Here is a 17,993-nt window from a genome sequence, read left to right on the forward strand (position 1 = left end):
TACAATTTAAAATAAAGGTAGATTTCACTGCTGCTTTACTTGTATGCAAATATCTAAAATAACATTTTAAAAGATGGTGACTAATTTGCAATACAAATAGGGAGATAGCATTCCTCAGTTTGTTAAAAAATAAAACTGGTTATTCTTGTAATCGTGAACATACCCCTCCTAGATCTTGTAGATCCTTCTCTAAGTTTTCAGTATGTTTATTGGATGGTAGGTCAAGGTAAAAGACTTTTCCACTGAAAGGCTTTACTTTGATATCTGCTGCTTGTTTAACTCCTCTCTGTAATGCCTTTACTGTTCCTTTACTTCTTCCGGATTTCCCATGTATTGTTAATCCTATAATAACGAATACTGATTAAAACACTTTAGTAGAAAAACATCATTACGTTAAATGGAATCAACACAATGACAAAATGTGGATCTATGCCATGATTCCCTACATGAGGTGTCACTGGACCAGTAAACCAGAGATCCAGGCTAATGCTCTGGGGATACGGGCTCAAATCCCACCATGGCAGCTGGTGGAATTTAAATTAAATTAATAAAAAATATGGAATTGAAAGCTAATGGCGACCATAAAACTATCATAAGTTACTGTAAAAATCCATCTGGTTCACTAATGTCCTTTAGGGAAAGAAATCTGCCACCCTTACCTGGTTGGGTCTATATTTAACTCCAAACACACAGCAATGTGATGACTCTTCATGGTTCTCAAAAATGGCCTAGCAGCCCACTCAGTTCAAGCTTAAAAAGGCCATTCCAGTGCCTTTCAAATTCAATTATTTTCAACGACAACTTGGGCCATAATTCTCCGGCCGTTCATGCTGGCGGGATCCTCTAGTCCTGTTGACAGCGCATTCCCACCCCGGGTTTCCCGGGGGTGTGAGGAGCAGTCAATGGGAAATCCCTTTGACAATGGCGGAACCAGAAGATCCCATCACCACAGCATGTTGCCTTCCTCCACAAGAAACAAGAGGCAAGGAGGCCAGAGAACCCCCCTGTTGGGTCAGGAACCCTTCACTTGCTTGCACTCTTAACTCAGAAAATGGTGTATGGAAAATTATTACTTAAAAACAACCTGTGAAGGAGTAAAATTTCATCCATATGGTAACTGAAAGTAATTATTATCGTTTACTCAAGTTTACAGATAAACTTCCACTCTTCCATCCCTGAAACATACAAAATCAATTACAAAATCAGTATTACACCATAGTAATTAACTGTGCTACGCAGGAGAATCCTAAGTTTGCATTAAATTATCTTACCCTATCTTGCTAAAGGCAAATAACAAGCTGAAGAATTGGAATTATATAGTGTCGAAGGGCTACACCCCACCTCCACTCATTTTACACTGGCATTGTGCTCAAAATTATCTAAATGTTCGTAGTTAGCATTTTGTAAGGCAGATAATTGGACAGTGCATATTTGACAGTGCAAATATGTATTAACCAAGTATCTAACCTGTCAAGTATTTAAAATAATTAACAGGCATACATTTGAATCGATGTTTTATTTTCTAGACATTTCGTGGCATACAAATAATTCCTGAAACCATAAAGGAGCAAAGAGATTTGGGAGTTCACATACACAGGCCATTAAAAGTTAGCAGAAGACAGTTATCAAAAAAAAGTTATGGAATGTTGACCTTTATCTCAAGGGACCTGTAATAAAAAGAGGAAGTTAAGCTTCAGTCAACTACAACTGCTTTGACTTATTTAGCATCTTTAACATAATGGAATGTCCCAAGGTGCTACACAGGAGTATTAAACCAGAAGTATTTCGGTCAGGTGACCAAAAGCTTGGTCAAATATTGTTTTAATGAGTGTCTACATTTCCCACTGAAAAAAGTGTCAATGGGTGGGAGGTTGGTTGGAGTGATGGACTGGGCTTCATTCATGAGCCTTTGTAGTTTCTTGCAGTTCTGGACAGAGCAGGAGCCATACCAAGCTGTGATACAACTAGAAAGAATGCTTTCTATGGTAAAAGTTGGTGAGAGTTATAGTTGACATATCAAATTTCCTTAGTCTTCTGCGAAAGTAAAGGCATTGGTGGGCTTTCTTAACTATAGTGTTGGCATGGAGGGACCAGATCAGATTGTTGGCAATCTGGACACCTAAAAACATAAAGCTCTCGACCATTTCTACTTCGTTCCCATTGATATAGACAGGAACATGTCCTCCACTATGCTTCCTGAAGTCGATGACTATCTCCTTCGTTTTGTTAACATCGAGGGAGAAATTAATGTCATTGCACCAGTTCAATACCAGCTGTAACTGTGTGCAAGCAGGTAGGGAAGCCATTTCAAGTGACTCTCTGGCTATGATTAGATAAATAAGAATGGTACCACATGACAACAGCCCCATCCAGACGGACAACAATGGTGTTGGGGGAGTGCGTTAAAATTAGAATTAAACTAGCCAGGATTGAAATTAGGAAGCTCTTTACCAACAAAGTAGCACACCTCTTCAATTTTCTGCCACAAAACACGTGAGTACGATGACGACATGTCTGTTAGGTAAGGATACCAAAGGAAATGGATAAATGGATCTGAGGTATATATCAGCCATGATCCAATTGAATAATGGAGCAAACTTGTACTGAATGGTCTAACCTTGTTCATATGTAATATGGCTGGTTAGAAAGAGGATCAAGAGACATAGGATAGTTTAGAACAAGCAAAAAAAATGAAAATTAAAAAGGACAGACAGAAGGGGAAATAGCTTTATTACTGGGATTTTTGCAAAGTAGAAGGTATAACAGTTTGAGATCTTTTTGATAATTTCTCCACGGAAAAATGCTGTGGTTTCAAAAACCAAAGTGTATTTACAAATTATCTAACCAATCGGAGATGAAAAATAGTTAAATTACTAATGAGACAGCATTGAAGCAGATTCGCCAAGCACTGGATTTGTTATTCTGCCTCATTTTTGGGAAGTCCTTGGTCTTGTGCACTTGGTAAGTTTTGTTTACATACAAGTAAAGGTTGGTCAGTGTGAATCAGTTCTGGTGCATAAGGAACAAGGGGTTCCTTATGCAAAGCAAAGCAAATGAGTGATGCCACGAGGTGGACAGGTAAAATTTTAATGTTATATCTTAGTAACCTTAACAAAAACATCTAAAACCAGTCTACAGATTTTGCACTTCAAAAGTTAGATTGCAGCTGGAGGGAATATTGAGATATTGAGTAACGAAGATGAAGTGCATAGCACAGGATCGAAGTGTTGCTTCAGTATTTTTCCTGATCATTTACTAATAACCCTGTAAGTAATAATGAAACAGAAAGATTGAAAAATAAATGGCAATGGAATGAACAGTAACTGGAATACTCTATTAATTGTAATATCAATGTATGTTTCAGGGTCACAGTTTTTTGGCTGCCTACTTGGCTTCCTGAAAAACAAGATCACACTCCTTTTACACAATTATTTCATAACTTTGCACAGACAGAAGCTTTTGATTTAACATTAAAACTATACTTACGGTTTGGCAGTAATTTGCTATCTACAGTATTAGTGCGAGGTTTCATTTTCAAGTAAAATCACATTCTTTCTATACCATTTTGGTTTATGAAGTACCTGAAAAAGGTTAACCAGATAAGTATTAGAATATATATTAGACAGATCCTTCTTACAATTGGTTGCAGATCACTTCACAAACCTGCAATGATTACATCATATTTGGTATTCCTTCAGTGTGAGAGGTCAGAGAGAGCATTCCACTGGATAGTGATTCACCCACTTGTCAATCCAAATACAAACTTGTTTTAGAACAAGCTGACACAAAGGGGGGGATTTTCCACCCCAATTTTTGGTGTAGGGGAATGAAAAATTGTGGAGGAGTCCAAAAATAGCTTTCACACCAGCAGGATTTCTCCACTCGATTGTCCCCATTCTCCCACCAATGTCAACAATGGGGTTCAAGCCATAAACGGTCAGGAACCCGCTTACCATACATTTAAGTATCATTGGCGGGCTTAGGATTTCCCCTCCTTGCTAGTATGGCATCAGTTCAGCGGGGCTTACAACCGGTCTGGACATTGGGGCCGGGCGAATGGTCCCCATGAAGGATGCACAGGTAAGTACAGCCCCCAATGAGGAAGAAGATTATGTCTGGGCAGTACCCAGGCACAGCCGCTGCCAACTGCTAGGGGCCCTCTGTTGGGGAGGTTCAGGATGGGGGTGGCGGCAGTGTTGTGGGTTATTTATGTTCTCCTTTATTTTTGTTTTCGGATTGGGGTGCCCTTTAAAAAGGATGCCCCAATCTGTCAGCAGCCGAGGTTGCTGGTGGAGCGTGATTTGATTTGATTTATTATTGGCATATGTGTTAGTATACAGTGCAAAGTGTTGCTTGCGCACTTTACAAAGCATTCTGTTCATGGAGTACATAGGGGAGAAGGAAAGGAAAGGGTGCAGAATGTAGTATTACAGTCATAGCTAGGGTGTAAAGAAATATCAATTTAATATAAGGTAGATCCATTCAAAAATCTATGGCAACAGGGAAGAAGCTGTTCTTCCCTGTTGCCATATGTTGGTATGTGACTTCAGACTTTTGTATCTTTTTCATGACGGAAGAAGGTGGAAGAGAGTTGGGGTCCTTGATTATGCTGGCTATGATTATAATGCTGTTGGACATTGCCCCAAGATTTCTTTTGACAATGTGCCAAATAATATGGAGGGAAAAGCCAGCAGTGAGACCGATGGGCTACACTCCTTTTCCTGTCTGATTTGACACTGTCAAAAAAGAGAAAATTCCACCCTAAGACTCTGAACTTAAAACATGGAACCGCATGAGTTGATTGCACAGCAGATAACCATTTTACACTTCAGGTATGCATTAGCTCCTTGCTAGTCAATTTTTCTTACTTATTCTCTCAATAGTTCTATCCCTCAAATTGCTTTAAATATTTAACTACTTTTCTCTTGAAGGTACAATGATCTCTGTCTTAACTCACTGCAGCAAAGTATTTCAAACTTTAATAGCTGTGTGCAAAGAAATTTCACATAATCTCTCTAATCAGTCAGTTATAATTTTGTATTGATTATCCCTTGTCACCGTTTCCTCAATCTGATGAAATAGGCTTTTCATATTCACTCATCACAATCCTCTACAATACTAAAATCCTTTTTATATATCTTCTTCACCAATGCATCTCCAGTGGAAGTAGCCCCAGCATTTTAAATTTAGTCTTATAATTCTCATCCTGAGAATTATTCGAGTGAACCTATGCTTCACAGAAACTTTGGACAAAGTTACTTGTATTCTCTCAAAAAGACCAGTGCCATTTTTATGACTTTCTTGTCTTTCAAGAATTGTGTATTTGAACTACTGAGTCTCAATGTTCATCCATTGCCTTCACTGTTTTTCCACTGGCACATCCAAACTCATGGCGTCCACCACCTAACAATGCAGCAAGTGTAAGAGAACATCATCGCCAAGTAACACCATCTGACCTGGATACATATCACTCTTCCTTCATTGTTGGTTAAAATGCTGGAATTCCCTATCCAGCAAAATTGCAGAGGTTCTTTCAACACTTGGGCTGCAATGGTTCAACAAGACTTACCTTCTCAAGGGCAACTAGGGATAAATAGTAAATGCTGGCCATTCCAGAGCCAGTTGCATCCCAAAGTTTTAAGAAAACTTTGATTCCTTAGTTCCCCTCTTAAAATTTTTCGCTTCAAACTTATTAAATTGCATTTGCCAATTTTGATAACTTGACAATATTCTCCTGCCGTCTTTTACAGTTCTCTCGCAGTTTGTGAAACATTCAACAGAAATTTTCACTTTAAGCTCCTCTGATCAAAGTCTAAATCATCTATATTTACATCAAGAACAAAAGGATGTATCACTGGCAATTCTTCCTCAGTCTAGACAGATATATTAAGCCTGACCCCTTTGTTTCTAGCAGTTCTCAATATGTATCCTCTGTTCATGGCTTCTTGATTAAGATGTTCATACATCCCATTCAAGTAGTAATTCAATGGTCTCTGAAAATATTGTTTGTTAGGTTAGGTACAATTGAAACAAATGGATTGTAATCAAAAGTTATTTGGTAACAAAAATAGTGATTAAGTTCCTCATTATCATTATTAGCTATAAATTTGGTTAGGTACTAACAGAAGCATGTTATGCAACACTAATTAGGATTTTACTTGGGCTGAGCCTGTCTAATAAAACCACAGGCATTTTAATGCAGAAAGGAGCCATTGGTTCTAATCCCATTTCTCAATTATCTGCTTGAACTCGTGTTTTTTCCAAACATTTATCGAGCTTTAACAATAATCATTTGCATTTATATAGTACCATTAATGTGGTAAACTGCCCCAACACATTCCACAGAATTCATGACTAAATATATACAGTATTCAAAACTATAAAAAAAGCAAGACTTTTTGAAATTTAGCATTTTTTTTCCATGTTTGAATAGGCAATGCTAGGAAAGCATGCACACCATTGATGGACGATATAATTAGTATTTGTTTTAAAGGTTAACATTTTTATAGATTAAAATGATTATGGCGAGGTAGAGACAAGGTCTCTGTCACCAGATGATAACAGCAGTACCAGTTGTCACTGAAACACAACAAATTTTGGGGACATCTGAACATCAATGCTTTCTTCAAGATTTAGAGTTAAATACAAAAGCTTGGGACAAAAAGTGTGATATAATGCTGAAATTGGATAGCATTGCATAGTCATTATGTTAGTAAACTCTTAATCCTGGACTAGCAGTCCAGACAAGAGTTCAAACCCACGGCAGTTTGAGAATATGAATTCAGTTTCTAAAAAATGAAAATAAAAAGCTTTTTAAAGGAAAAATGATCATGAAGCTATTGGTTATAAAAACCCAACTGACTCACAAATATCATTCAAGGAAGAAACAAGGATCTGGCCACCATGACCTTTAATTGCACACTGCTGTGGCTTTGCAAACCACTCAGATGTAGCAAACCACTTCAAGAAGATGGTTCAGCAACATCCTTTCAGGGAACTAAGGATGGACAATAAATATCAACCTTGCCTTCAATGCCCATACCCATTTTTGAAAATCTTACATTTGATATTTAGTCAATGCATACATGGGATCAAGATACAAGTTAATAATTAACTAATGGCCAATTATGGTTGGGTGAATTTCCTCACACCCATGTTTATTTTTGAGGAGAGCAAGCAATTGCTAAACAAATTTGCTGCACTTAGTGGGAGAAATTGCAAATTTCATCATGCTCCAGTGTTTATTTTTTTCCAGATCATGCCGGTTGCTAAATAGATAATAGGGAGAGAAAAATATTAAAGCCAACTGCTCAGTTGCAGGTCTCTATAATCCAAACTTAAAAAGAAGAAAAAGAGACAAAACTAATTAATATAGGTAAATGATTGTTGTATAGATCAGAATGACAGTAGTTGGTGACTATAAAAGGATTGGAAAAAATCTAAAGACTGAATGTAATATCTAATGGGGATTATGAACCATAGAGTCATAGTGGTTTACAGCATGGAAACAGGCCCTTCGGCCCAACTTGTCCATGCCGCCCTTTTTTTTAAAACCCCTAAACTAATTCCATTGCCCGCATTTGGCCTATATCCCTCTATACCCATCGTACCCATGTAACTACCTAAATGCTTTTTAAAAGATAAAATTGTACCTGCCTCTACTACTACCTCTGGCAGCTTGTTCCAGATACTCACCATCCTGTGTGTGAAAAAATTGCCCCTCTGGACACTTTTGCATCTCTCCCCTCTCACCTTAAACCTATGCCCTCTAGTTTTAGACTCCCCTACCTTTGGGAAAAGATATTGACTATCTACCTTGTCTGTGCCCCTCATTGTTTTATAGACCTCTATAAGGTCACCCCTCAGCCTCCTACGCTCCAGAGAAAAAAGTCCCAGTCTATTCAGCCTCTCCTTATAACTCAATCCATCAAGCCCCAGTAGCATCCTAGTAAATCTTTTCTGCACTCTTTCTAGTTTAATAATATCCTTTCTATAATAGGGTGACCAGAATTACACACAGTATTCCAAGTGTGGCCTTACCAATGTCTTGTGCAACTTCAACAAGACGTCCCAACTCCTGTATTCAATGTTCTGACCGATGAAACCAAGCATGCCGAATGCCTTCTTCACCACTCTTGTCCACCTGTGACTCCACTTTCAAGGAGTTATGAACATGTACCCCTAGATCTCTTTGTTCTGTAACTCTCCCCAACGCCCTACCATTAACTAAGTAAGTCCTGCCCTGGTTCAATCTACCAAAATGCATTACCTCGCATTTGTCTAAATTAAACTCCATCTGCCATTCGTCAGCCCACTGGCCCAATTGATCAAGATCCCACTGCAATTGGAGATAACCTTCCTCACTGTCCACTATGCCACCAATCTTGGTGTCATCTGCAAACTTACTAACCATGCCCCCTATATTCTCATCCCAATCATTAATATAAATGACAAATAACAGTGGGCCCAGCACTGATCCCTGAGGCACACCGCTGGTCACAGGCCTCCAGTTTGAAAAACAACTCTCTACAACCACCCTCTGGCTTCTGTCAAGAAGCCAATTTTGTATCCATTTAGATACCTCACCCTGGATCCCGTGAGATTTAACTCATTAACCATAATTCATTCCCTAAAAGATCACGTAGAAGAGAACAGATTTTATGATGAACTGACAAAGTTTAGTAAAAGTATTTCAAGCTGTACGCTGTAGACAGCAGTGTGGTGGTTATGGTATTGGACATCACAAAACTGAATTCAACAAATTGCTGTGAGCTAAGATGAAAAAATACCCATAAGCTGGATCGCAAATGTCTTTTAGGGTAGGGAGCTGCCACCAAAAGAGCAATTAGGGATGGACAATAAATACAGCCTTCCTCAAGTGCCCACAGCACAAGAACAAAACTTCAAAGTGTTCAATTTTTTCTGTCTGGCAAATACTGACAATCCAATAATCATAACTTTGGAAAAAAAAGGTGTCATACTAAAAAAAACAGATACTATTGCAAAAAATGTATTTATTAGCATTTTTAAAATTGCATGCTTTTAAGACAACAAACAGAAAGATTCTGAAAATGATGACCTCAGGGTTGTCCCTGATGACCTGGTAAGACCTTACAAGCTGCGTTTAAAAAGAAAAGTATACTTTAGGCAAATCTGTACCAGATAATGTCAGATGTGCATAGGACTGGTTCAATTATTGTTTGATGACACAAAAAGAACTTGCATTTATATTGTACATTTCATAATCCCAGTACGCAGTTGTAATGCAGGAGTCAATTTGTGGTAGTCAATTTACACATAGCAAGATCCTACAATAATAGAATCCATAGAATCCCTACAGTACAGAAGGAGGCTATTCAGTGGCCTTTACGTCAGTCCATTTGTTGCTGAAATGCACATCTAAGACTGTATCGTTACCAGGCTCCTCCTTATCTTTCACTCTGAAATTCAGCTCATGCTGCACTCTGTTTTAACCCACATCAGCCCACTCACATACCTTGCAGTTTTTGCAAACTTACATTGGCTCCGGATCGCTCAACACTGCAAAATTAATGTTTAAATCCTTTCATACACTCAGCCCTCTTTATCTCTGGAAACACACCCAGCCTTACAAACATCCCACTCCCCAAACAGAGCTTCTCTGGCTCTGGCCTTTTGTCCACCCTCGCCCCACCCTTCACCCACCATTGATGGCTGTGCCTTCCCTACCTTGGTTCTCGTCTCTAGAATTTCCTCCATAAATCTGTCAGCCTTTTCAGTTCCCTCTCTACCTTTAAGATCCCCTGTAAAACCCTATACTTTGACTAAACTTTTTTCACCCTTCTTAATATCTCTTTGGTTTTGTGAAGGGGAGGCCGTGTCTCACGAACTTGATCGAGTTTTTCGAGGAAGTGACAAAGATGATTGATGAGGGTAGGGCAGTGGATGTTGTCGACATGGACTTCAGCAAAACTTTTGACAAGGTCCCTCATGGCAGACTGGTGCCGAAGGTGAAGTCGCATGGGATCAGAGGTGAGCTGGCAAGGTGGATACAAAACTGGCTCGGTCAAAGAAGACAGAGGGTAGCAGTGGAAGGGTGCGTTCCTGAATGGAGGGCTGTGACAAGTGGTGTTCCTCATGGATCAGTGCTGGGACCATTGCTGTTTGTAATATATATATATATATAAATGATTTGGAGGAAAATGTAACTGGATTGATTAGTAAGTTTGCAGACGACACAAAGGTTGGTGGATTTGCGGATAGCGATGAGGACCATCAGAGGATACAGCAGGATATAGATCAGTTGGAGACTTGGGCGGAGAGATGGCAGATGGAGTTTAAGTCCGGACAAATGTGAGGTAATGCATTTTGGAAGGTCTAATACAGATAGGAAATATACAGTAAATGACAGAACCCTTAAGAGTATTGGTAGGCAAAGGGATCTGGGTGTACAGATACTGAGGTCACTGAAAGTGGCAATGCAGGTGGAGAAGGTAGTCAAGAAGGCATACAGCATGCTTGCCTTCATCAGCCGGGGTATTGAGTTTAAAAACTGGCAAGTCATGTTGCAGCCTTATAGAACCTTAGTTAGGCCGCACTTGGAATATAGTGTTCAATTCTGGTCGCCACACTACCAGAAGGATGTGGAGGCTTTGGAGAGGGTACAGAAAAGATTTACCAGGATGTTGCCTGGTATGGAGGGCATTAGCAATGAGGAGAGGTTGGAGAAACTTGGTTTGTTCTCACTGGAGTGACGGAGGCTGAGGGGAGACCTGATAGAAGTCTACAAGATTCTGAGAGGCATGGACAGAGTGGATAGTCAGAAGCTTTTTCCCAGGGTGGAAGAGTCAATTACTAGGGGGCATAGGCTTAAGGTGCGAGGGGCAAGGTTTAAAGGAGATGTACGAGGCCGTTTTTTTACACAGAGAGTAGTGGGTGCCTGGAACTCGTTGCCGGGGAAGGTAGTGGAAGCGGATACGGTAGTGACTTTTAAGGGGCGTCTTGACAAGTACGTGAATAGGATGGGAATAGAGGGATATGGTCCCCGGAAGGGTAGGGGTTTTAGTTAAGTCGGGCAGCATGGTCGGTGCAGGCTTGGAGGGCCGAAGGGCCTGTTCCTGTGCTGTAATTTTCTTTGTTCTTTATTTGATTCGGTATAGAATTATAGAACCCTACAGTGCAGAAGGCCATTCGGCCCATCGAGTCTGCACCAATAACAATCCCACCCAGGCCCTATCCCCACATCCCACATATTTACCCTGTAATCCCTCCAACCTACACATTCCGGGACACTAAGGGGCAATTTAGCATGGCCAATGCACCTAACCCGCACATCTTTGGACTGTGGGAAGAAACCCATGCAGACACGGGGAGAACGTGCAAACTCCACAGAAGCAGTGCCAAAGCCGGGAATTGAACCCAGGTCCCCGGAGCTGTGAGGCAGAAGTGCTAACCACTGTGCCACCGTGCCGCTAATTACATTACATTAATTGGCGGCACAGTGGTTAGCACTTCTGCCTCACAGCGGCAGAGACCCGGGTTCGATTCCAGCTTTGGATGATATGTTCATACAGATTGAGAATTAGTTAGCAGATAGAAAACAAAGTAGGGACAAATGCGTATTTTTCAAAATGGCAGGCAGTACCTAGTGTGGTCCCACAGGGATCAGTGCTTCAGCCCCAGACATTCACAATATACATCAATGATTTGGATGAGGGAATCAAATGTAATATTTCCAAGGTTGTTGATGACACAAAACTTGGTGAGGTGAATGGTGAGGAGAAAGCAATGTAATGCAAGATATTTAGGCTGTATGTCCAAAAGACTGGCAAATCATATCAAACAGCATGTCCCTACCTCTGTTCACAACTGGCAAGGTACAGACCATACCCAACCAGCCCATGCTTGCAGAACTCAAAACAGTGCCCAACATTAGATGTGATTCTGCGATTGGACAACATTTGTTAAATAGTCCTTAATGTGCTAAAAATTACACTGATAACCAATTCAAGATTATCATTATGAGGCTCGCATTATGATGCATTTGAGTGTACAGGAAGCTACATATATTAATACACAGGCCCTTTTCTTTGCAGACTGAAAGAACATGCACACATATTGAGTTTGTTTCAGCTAAACAAAATATGTGATAGCCATTCAGTAGTTCGTTCCTCAGGGCAATGCCTTGACCAATCAATGGTCAAGCTGCCGGGCTTAAATTTACAAACAATGCTTAGCAGTTAACTGTCAGTCACCATTAACAGATGCAGTCCATGGCAACACCTCTACCAATCAGAGTCCACTTGCCAACCAATCAGCACCCTCTTCTCATATAATATAAAGTTGCTTCTCCTGACATATTTGGTGGGATTTTATGGCCTTGCTTGATCTGAGACTGGTAAATCCTGCCCGAGGTCAATGGACATTGTCTAATCCTTGTCCGCTCCGATTCTGTGGCGGGGGGGACAGTAGAATTCCGGCGAGTATTCTTATGATTGTCTTGATGAGTCCAAGACAAAAAGCTTTGACAACATGTCTCATTACAGCAAAACTCAAGTTCTGTACTACCAAATGACTATCTTCTAAAGTACATGAAAGTGCTCATGTCTTCAGAAACTGTGAATTCAATCTACAAACCTAAAACAGTTCAACAATAAGCAAGGTAAAATCCAAAACATCCAAAGATTCCAGGACATGTTCAAGAACTATTTGCTTTGCAATTAGTTACACTTCATTATTCCAGGGGTGGGAATTGCTTGTCCCAGGATATTCAATACTTAGGAAGGACAGGCATAACGGAAAAGGTGGTGGAGTGGCACTTGGTTAAAGAGTAAATTAACACAATAATGAAAAAGGCTCTGACAACGTGGAGTCTGTATGGGTAGAGTTGAGAAATACCAAGCTGCAAAAAACATTAGTGGGTGTCACTTTTTGACCCCCAAACTGCAGTGGTGATGTTGGGAATGGCATTAAATATGAAATTAGTGATGCATGTGATCAGGGAATATCGGTGATCATGGTGATTTTAATCTGCACATAGATTGGGCAAATCAAATTGGCCACAATGCCGTAGAGGAGGAATTCCTGGAGTGTATACGGGATGGTTTTCTTAACCAATATGTAGAGGAACCAACTAGAGAGCAGGCCATCTTAGACTGGGTACTATGTAATGAGAAGGGAATCATTGTCCATCTCGCTGTACGAGAACCCTTGGGGATGAGCGACCATAACATGATAGAATTTTTTATCAAGATGGTGAGTGAAATCGTTGATTCGGAGGCTAGGGTGCTGAATCTTAATAAAGGAAACTAAGAGGATATGAGGTGTGAGTTGGCCTTGATAGATTGGGGAGAGTTACTTAAAGGGATGACAGTGGATAGGCAATGGCAAACATTCAAGGGACGCATGGGGGAACTGCAGCAACTGTTTATTCCTGTCTTGCACAAAAGCAAAATGGGTAAGAGGTCAATCCATGGCTTATAAAGGAAATTAGAGAGAATATCCGATCTAAGGAAGAAGCATACAGATTGGCGAAGAAAAATAATAGGTCTGAGGATTGGGAGCAGTTTAGAATTCAACAAAGAAGGACCAAGGGATTGAGTAAGAAGGGGAAAATACAGTATGAAAGTAAGCTTGCTGTGAACATAAAGACTGACACTAAGAGTTTCCATAGATACGTGAAGAGAAAGAGGTTGGTGAAGAAAAATGTAAGTCCCCGACAGACAGAAACGGGGGAATGTATAATAGGGGACAAAGAAATGGCTGAGCAACTGAATACATACTTTGGTTCTATCTTCATAAAAGATCAGATACCAGAAATGTTGGAGAAAGCAAGAATTAGTGAGAGGGAAGAGCTGAGGGAGATCAATATTAATAGAGAAATGGTGCTGGGAAAATTGATGGGATTGAAGGCGGATAAATCCCCAGGGCCTGATAATCTACGTCCCAGAGTACTTCAGGAAGTAGCTCTGGAAATAGTGGATGCATTGGTGGTCATCTTCCAGGATTCTATAGACTCTGGAACAGTCCCTGCAGATTGGAGGGTAACAAATGTCACTCCAATATTCAAAAAGGGAATTATAGACCAGTAAGCTTAACATCGGTAGTGGGGAAAATTCTCGAATCCATTATAAGGAACTTATCGCAGAGCATTTAGAAAGCAGTGGCAGGATCAGACAGAGTCAGCATGGATTTATGAAGGGGAAATCATGCTTGACAAATCTGTTGGAATTCTTTGAAGATGTAACTGGTAGAGTTGACAAGGGAGAACCAGTCAATGTGGTATATTTGGACTTGCATAAAGCATTTGATAAAGTCCCGCACAAGAGATTATTGTTCAAGATTAAAGCGCACGGGATTGGGGGAAGTGTATTGAGATGGATAGAAAACTGATTGGCAGAGAGGGAACAAAGAGCAGGAATTAATGGGTGCTTTTCAAATTGGCAGGCAGTAACTAGTGGGGTGCTGGGACCCCAGCTATTCACAATATATATTAATGATTTGGATGAGGAAACAAAGTGTAAGATCTCAAAGTTCGCAGATGATACCAAATTGGGTGGGAGGGTGAACTGTGACGAGGATGCAGAGATCCTTCAGAATGATCTGGACAGGTTGGGGAGTGGGCTAATCAATGGCAGATGCAGTATAATTTGGATACGTGTGAGGTTATTCACTTTGGAAGCAAAAACAAGGCAGCAGATTACTACCTGAATGGCTGTAAATTGGGAGAGGGGAGTGTGCAGCGGGACCTGGGTGTCCTTATGCACCAGTCACTGAAGGTAAGCATGCTGATGCAGCAGGCGATAAAGAAGGCAAATGGCATGTTGGCCTTCATTGTGAGAGGTTTCGAGTACAGGAGCAGGGATGTGTTGTTGCATCTATACAGGACCCTGGTGAGGCCACACCCAGAGTATTGTGTGCAGTTTTGGTCTCCTTTTCTGAGGAAGGATGTTCTTACTCTTGAGGGAGTGCAGCAAAGGTTTACCGGGCTGATTCCGGGGATGGCGGGACTGATATATGAGGAGAGATTGACTAGGTTAGGATTGTTTTTGCTGGAGTTCAGACGAATGAGGGGGAATCTCATGGAGACTTATAAAATTCTAACAGGTCTAGACAGGATAGATGCAGGGAGGATGTTCCCGATGGTGGGGGAGTCCAGAACCAGGGGTCACAGTCTGAGGATAGACCATTGAAGGTGGATAAATCCCCAGGGCCTGACTGTTTAGGTAGACCATTTAGGACAGAGGTGAGGAGACATTTCTTCACCCAAAGAGTGGTGAGCCTGTGGAATTCATTACCACAGGAAATAGTTGATGCCAAAACATTGAATGTATTCAAGAGGCGGCTGGATAGAGCATTTGGGGCAAATGGGATCAAAGGTTATGGAGAAAAAGCAGGATTAGTCTATTGAGTTGGATGATCAGCCATGATCTTAACGAATGGCGGAGCAGGCTCGAAGGGCCAAATGGCCCCTTCCTGCTCCTATCTTCTATGTTTCTATTCTAACTAATGAAGGAAAGAGTAATCGAGTGCATGAGCAAATGCAAAATTGTTAGAAAGAACCAAAATGGCTTTCGGCTTTTATTAAATACGTACTGATGGTGGGAGCAGGGAGTTGCAAATGATAAAGAAAAATTAAGTGAGTGGGTGAAATTTCACTAATGGAGTTTATGAACGAAGTGCAAGAGAACAGAAATGAATCTTTCGATTGCATAAATCTTTGGTCAGACACCATCTGGGATACTGCATTCAGTATTAGGCAATCATTTCAGGAAGGATTGCTTAAGGATTGGTCGTGTAACGAGTCACTGTGGGTGGAGCTCAGAAACAGGAAGGGCGCAGTCACTATGTTGGGGGTATACTACAGGCCCCCCAACAGCCCAAGGGAAGTGGAAGAACGGATATGTCAGGAGATAATGGATAGGTGCAGGAAAAATAGGAGGGAGACTTCAATTTCCCTGGTATAGACTGGAAATCACGTAGGGCTGGGAATCTGAATGGGGAGGAATTTGTAAAATGCATACAGGAAGGTTCTTTGGAACAATATGTAGATAGCCCGACTAAAGAGCGGGCTATACTGGACTTAGTACTGGGGAATGAGCCCGGTCAGGTCTTCAAAGTTTCGGTAGGGGAACATGTGGCAAATAGTGACCACAATTCTGTTAGCTTTAGGATAGTGATGGAAAAGGATGAGTGGTGTCCCAAGGGTAAGGTGTTGGATTGGGGGAAGGCTAACTTTAGTGAGATTAGGCAGAAATTGGCAGCTGTTGATTGGGAGAGGCTGTTTGAGGGTAAATCCACATCTGGCATGTGGGAGTCTTTTAAGGAACAGTTGTTAGGGCTGCAAGATAGGCATGTGCCTGTAAAAAAGGATAGGAAGGGTAGGATTCGAGAACCGTGGATAACCAGGGAAATTGAGGGATTGGTCAAAAAGAAAAGAGAGGCGTACGTTAGGTCCAGGCAGCTAAAAACAGAGGGAGCTCTGGAGGAATACAAAGAAAGTAGGAAAGAACTCAAACGAGGAATTAGAAGGGCAAAAAGGGGTCACGAAATGTCCTTGGCAGACAGGATTAAGGAGAATCCAAAGGCATTTTATTCATACGTTAGGAACAAAAGGGTTGTCAGGGAAAAAATCGGACCTCTCGGGGACAAAAGTGGGGAATTATGCTTAGAGCCCAAAGAAGCAGGGGAGATCCTAAATGAATACTTTGCGATGGTATTCATAAAGGAGAGGGATGTGTTGACTGGGAGTGTCTCGGAGGGGAGTGCTGACCCGTTAGAGAAAATCTGCATTACAAGGGAGGAAGTGTTAGGTTTTTTAGGGAATATAAAGACTGACAAATCCCCAGGGCCTGATGGAATCTACCCAAGGCTGCTCAGGGAGACGAGAGATGAAATCGCTGGGCCTCTGACGCAAATCTTTTGTCTCGTCACTGGACACAGGTGAGGTGATGTGGAGATGCCGGCGTTGGACTGGGGTAAACACAGTAAGAAGTTTAACAACACCAGGTTAAAGTCCAACAGGTTTATTTGGTAGCAAAAGCCACACAAGCTTTCGAGGCTCTAAGCCCCTTCTTCAGGTGAGTGGGAATTCTGTTCACAAACAGAACTTATAAAGACATTGAGTCTGTGTCTTTATAAGTTCTGTTTGTGAACAGAATTCCCACTCACCTGAAGAAGGGGCTTAGAGCCTCGAAAGCTTGTGTGGCTTTTGCTACCAAATAAACCTGTTGGACTTTAACCTGGTGTTGTTAAGCTTCTCACAGGTGAGGTCCCAGAGGATTGGAGGATAGCTAATGTGGTCCCATTATTTAAGAAGGGTAGGAAGGATAACCCGGGAAATTATAGGCCGGTGAGCTTGACGTCCGTGGTAGGGAAGTTGTTGCAGAGGATTCTTAGAGATAGGATGTATGCGCATTTAGAAAGGAATAAACTCATTAACGATAGTCAGCATGGTTTTGTGAGAGGGAGGTCATGCCTCACTAACCTGGTGGAGTTTTTTGAAGAAGTGACCAGAATGGTTGACGAGGGAAGGGCCGTGGATGTCGTCTATATGGACTTTAGTAAAGCGTTTGACAAAGTCCCTCATGGTAGGTTGGTGCAAAAGGTTGGATCTCATGGGATAAAGGGGGAGGTGGCTAGATGGGTGGAGAACTGGCTTGGTCACAGAAGACAGAGGGTGGTAGTGGAAGGGTCTTTTTCCGGCTGGTAGTGGAAGGGTCTTTTTCCGGCTGGATGCCTGTGACTAGTGGTGTTCCGCAGGGCTCTGTATTGGGACCTCTGCTGTTTGTGATTTAGATAAACGATCTGGAAGAAGGTGTAACTGGGGTGATCAGTAAATTTGTGGACGGCACGAAAATGGCTGGACTTGCAGATAGTGAGGAACATTGTCAGAGGCTACAGAAGGATATAGATAGGCTGGAAATTTGGGCAAAGAAATGGCAGATGAAGTTCAATCCAGATAAATGCGAAGTGATGCATTTTGGTAGAACTAACGTAGGGGGGGAGCTATACGA

The 17,993-nt window shown here is 41.3% G+C and overlaps 1 protein-coding gene across 8 annotated transcripts in view; it reads right to left on the bottom strand.

Moving 5' to 3' along the window:
* Nucleotides 1-17,993, bottom strand: part of dbf4 (DBF4-CDC7 kinase regulatory subunit) — a 47,448-nt gene that overhangs the window by 26,248 nt on the left and 3,207 nt on the right. For 6 of the 8 annotated variants that reach the window (XM_078234922.1, XM_078234950.1, XM_078234940.1 and 3 more), the window contains exons 2-3: nt 3,487-3,581; nt 164-342 (exon numbers count right to left, since the gene is read on the bottom strand). In XM_078234922.1, the coding sequence (XP_078091048.1) occupies nt 164-342; nt 3,487-3,532 (225 nt within the window). In that variant the 5' untranslated portion in view covers nt 3,533-3,581. Of the gene's footprint in view, nt 1-163; nt 343-3,486; nt 3,582-17,993 lie in introns of those variants that run through there. The other 2 variants (XM_078234970.1, XM_078234979.1) reach the window with 2 other exon arrangements.

Source organism: Mustelus asterias, chromosome 2, assembly GCF_964213995.1.
Source record: "Mustelus asterias chromosome 2, sMusAst1.hap1.1, whole genome shotgun sequence".
Classification (NCBI taxonomy): Eukaryota; Metazoa; Chordata; class Chondrichthyes; order Carcharhiniformes; family Triakidae; genus Mustelus; species Mustelus asterias.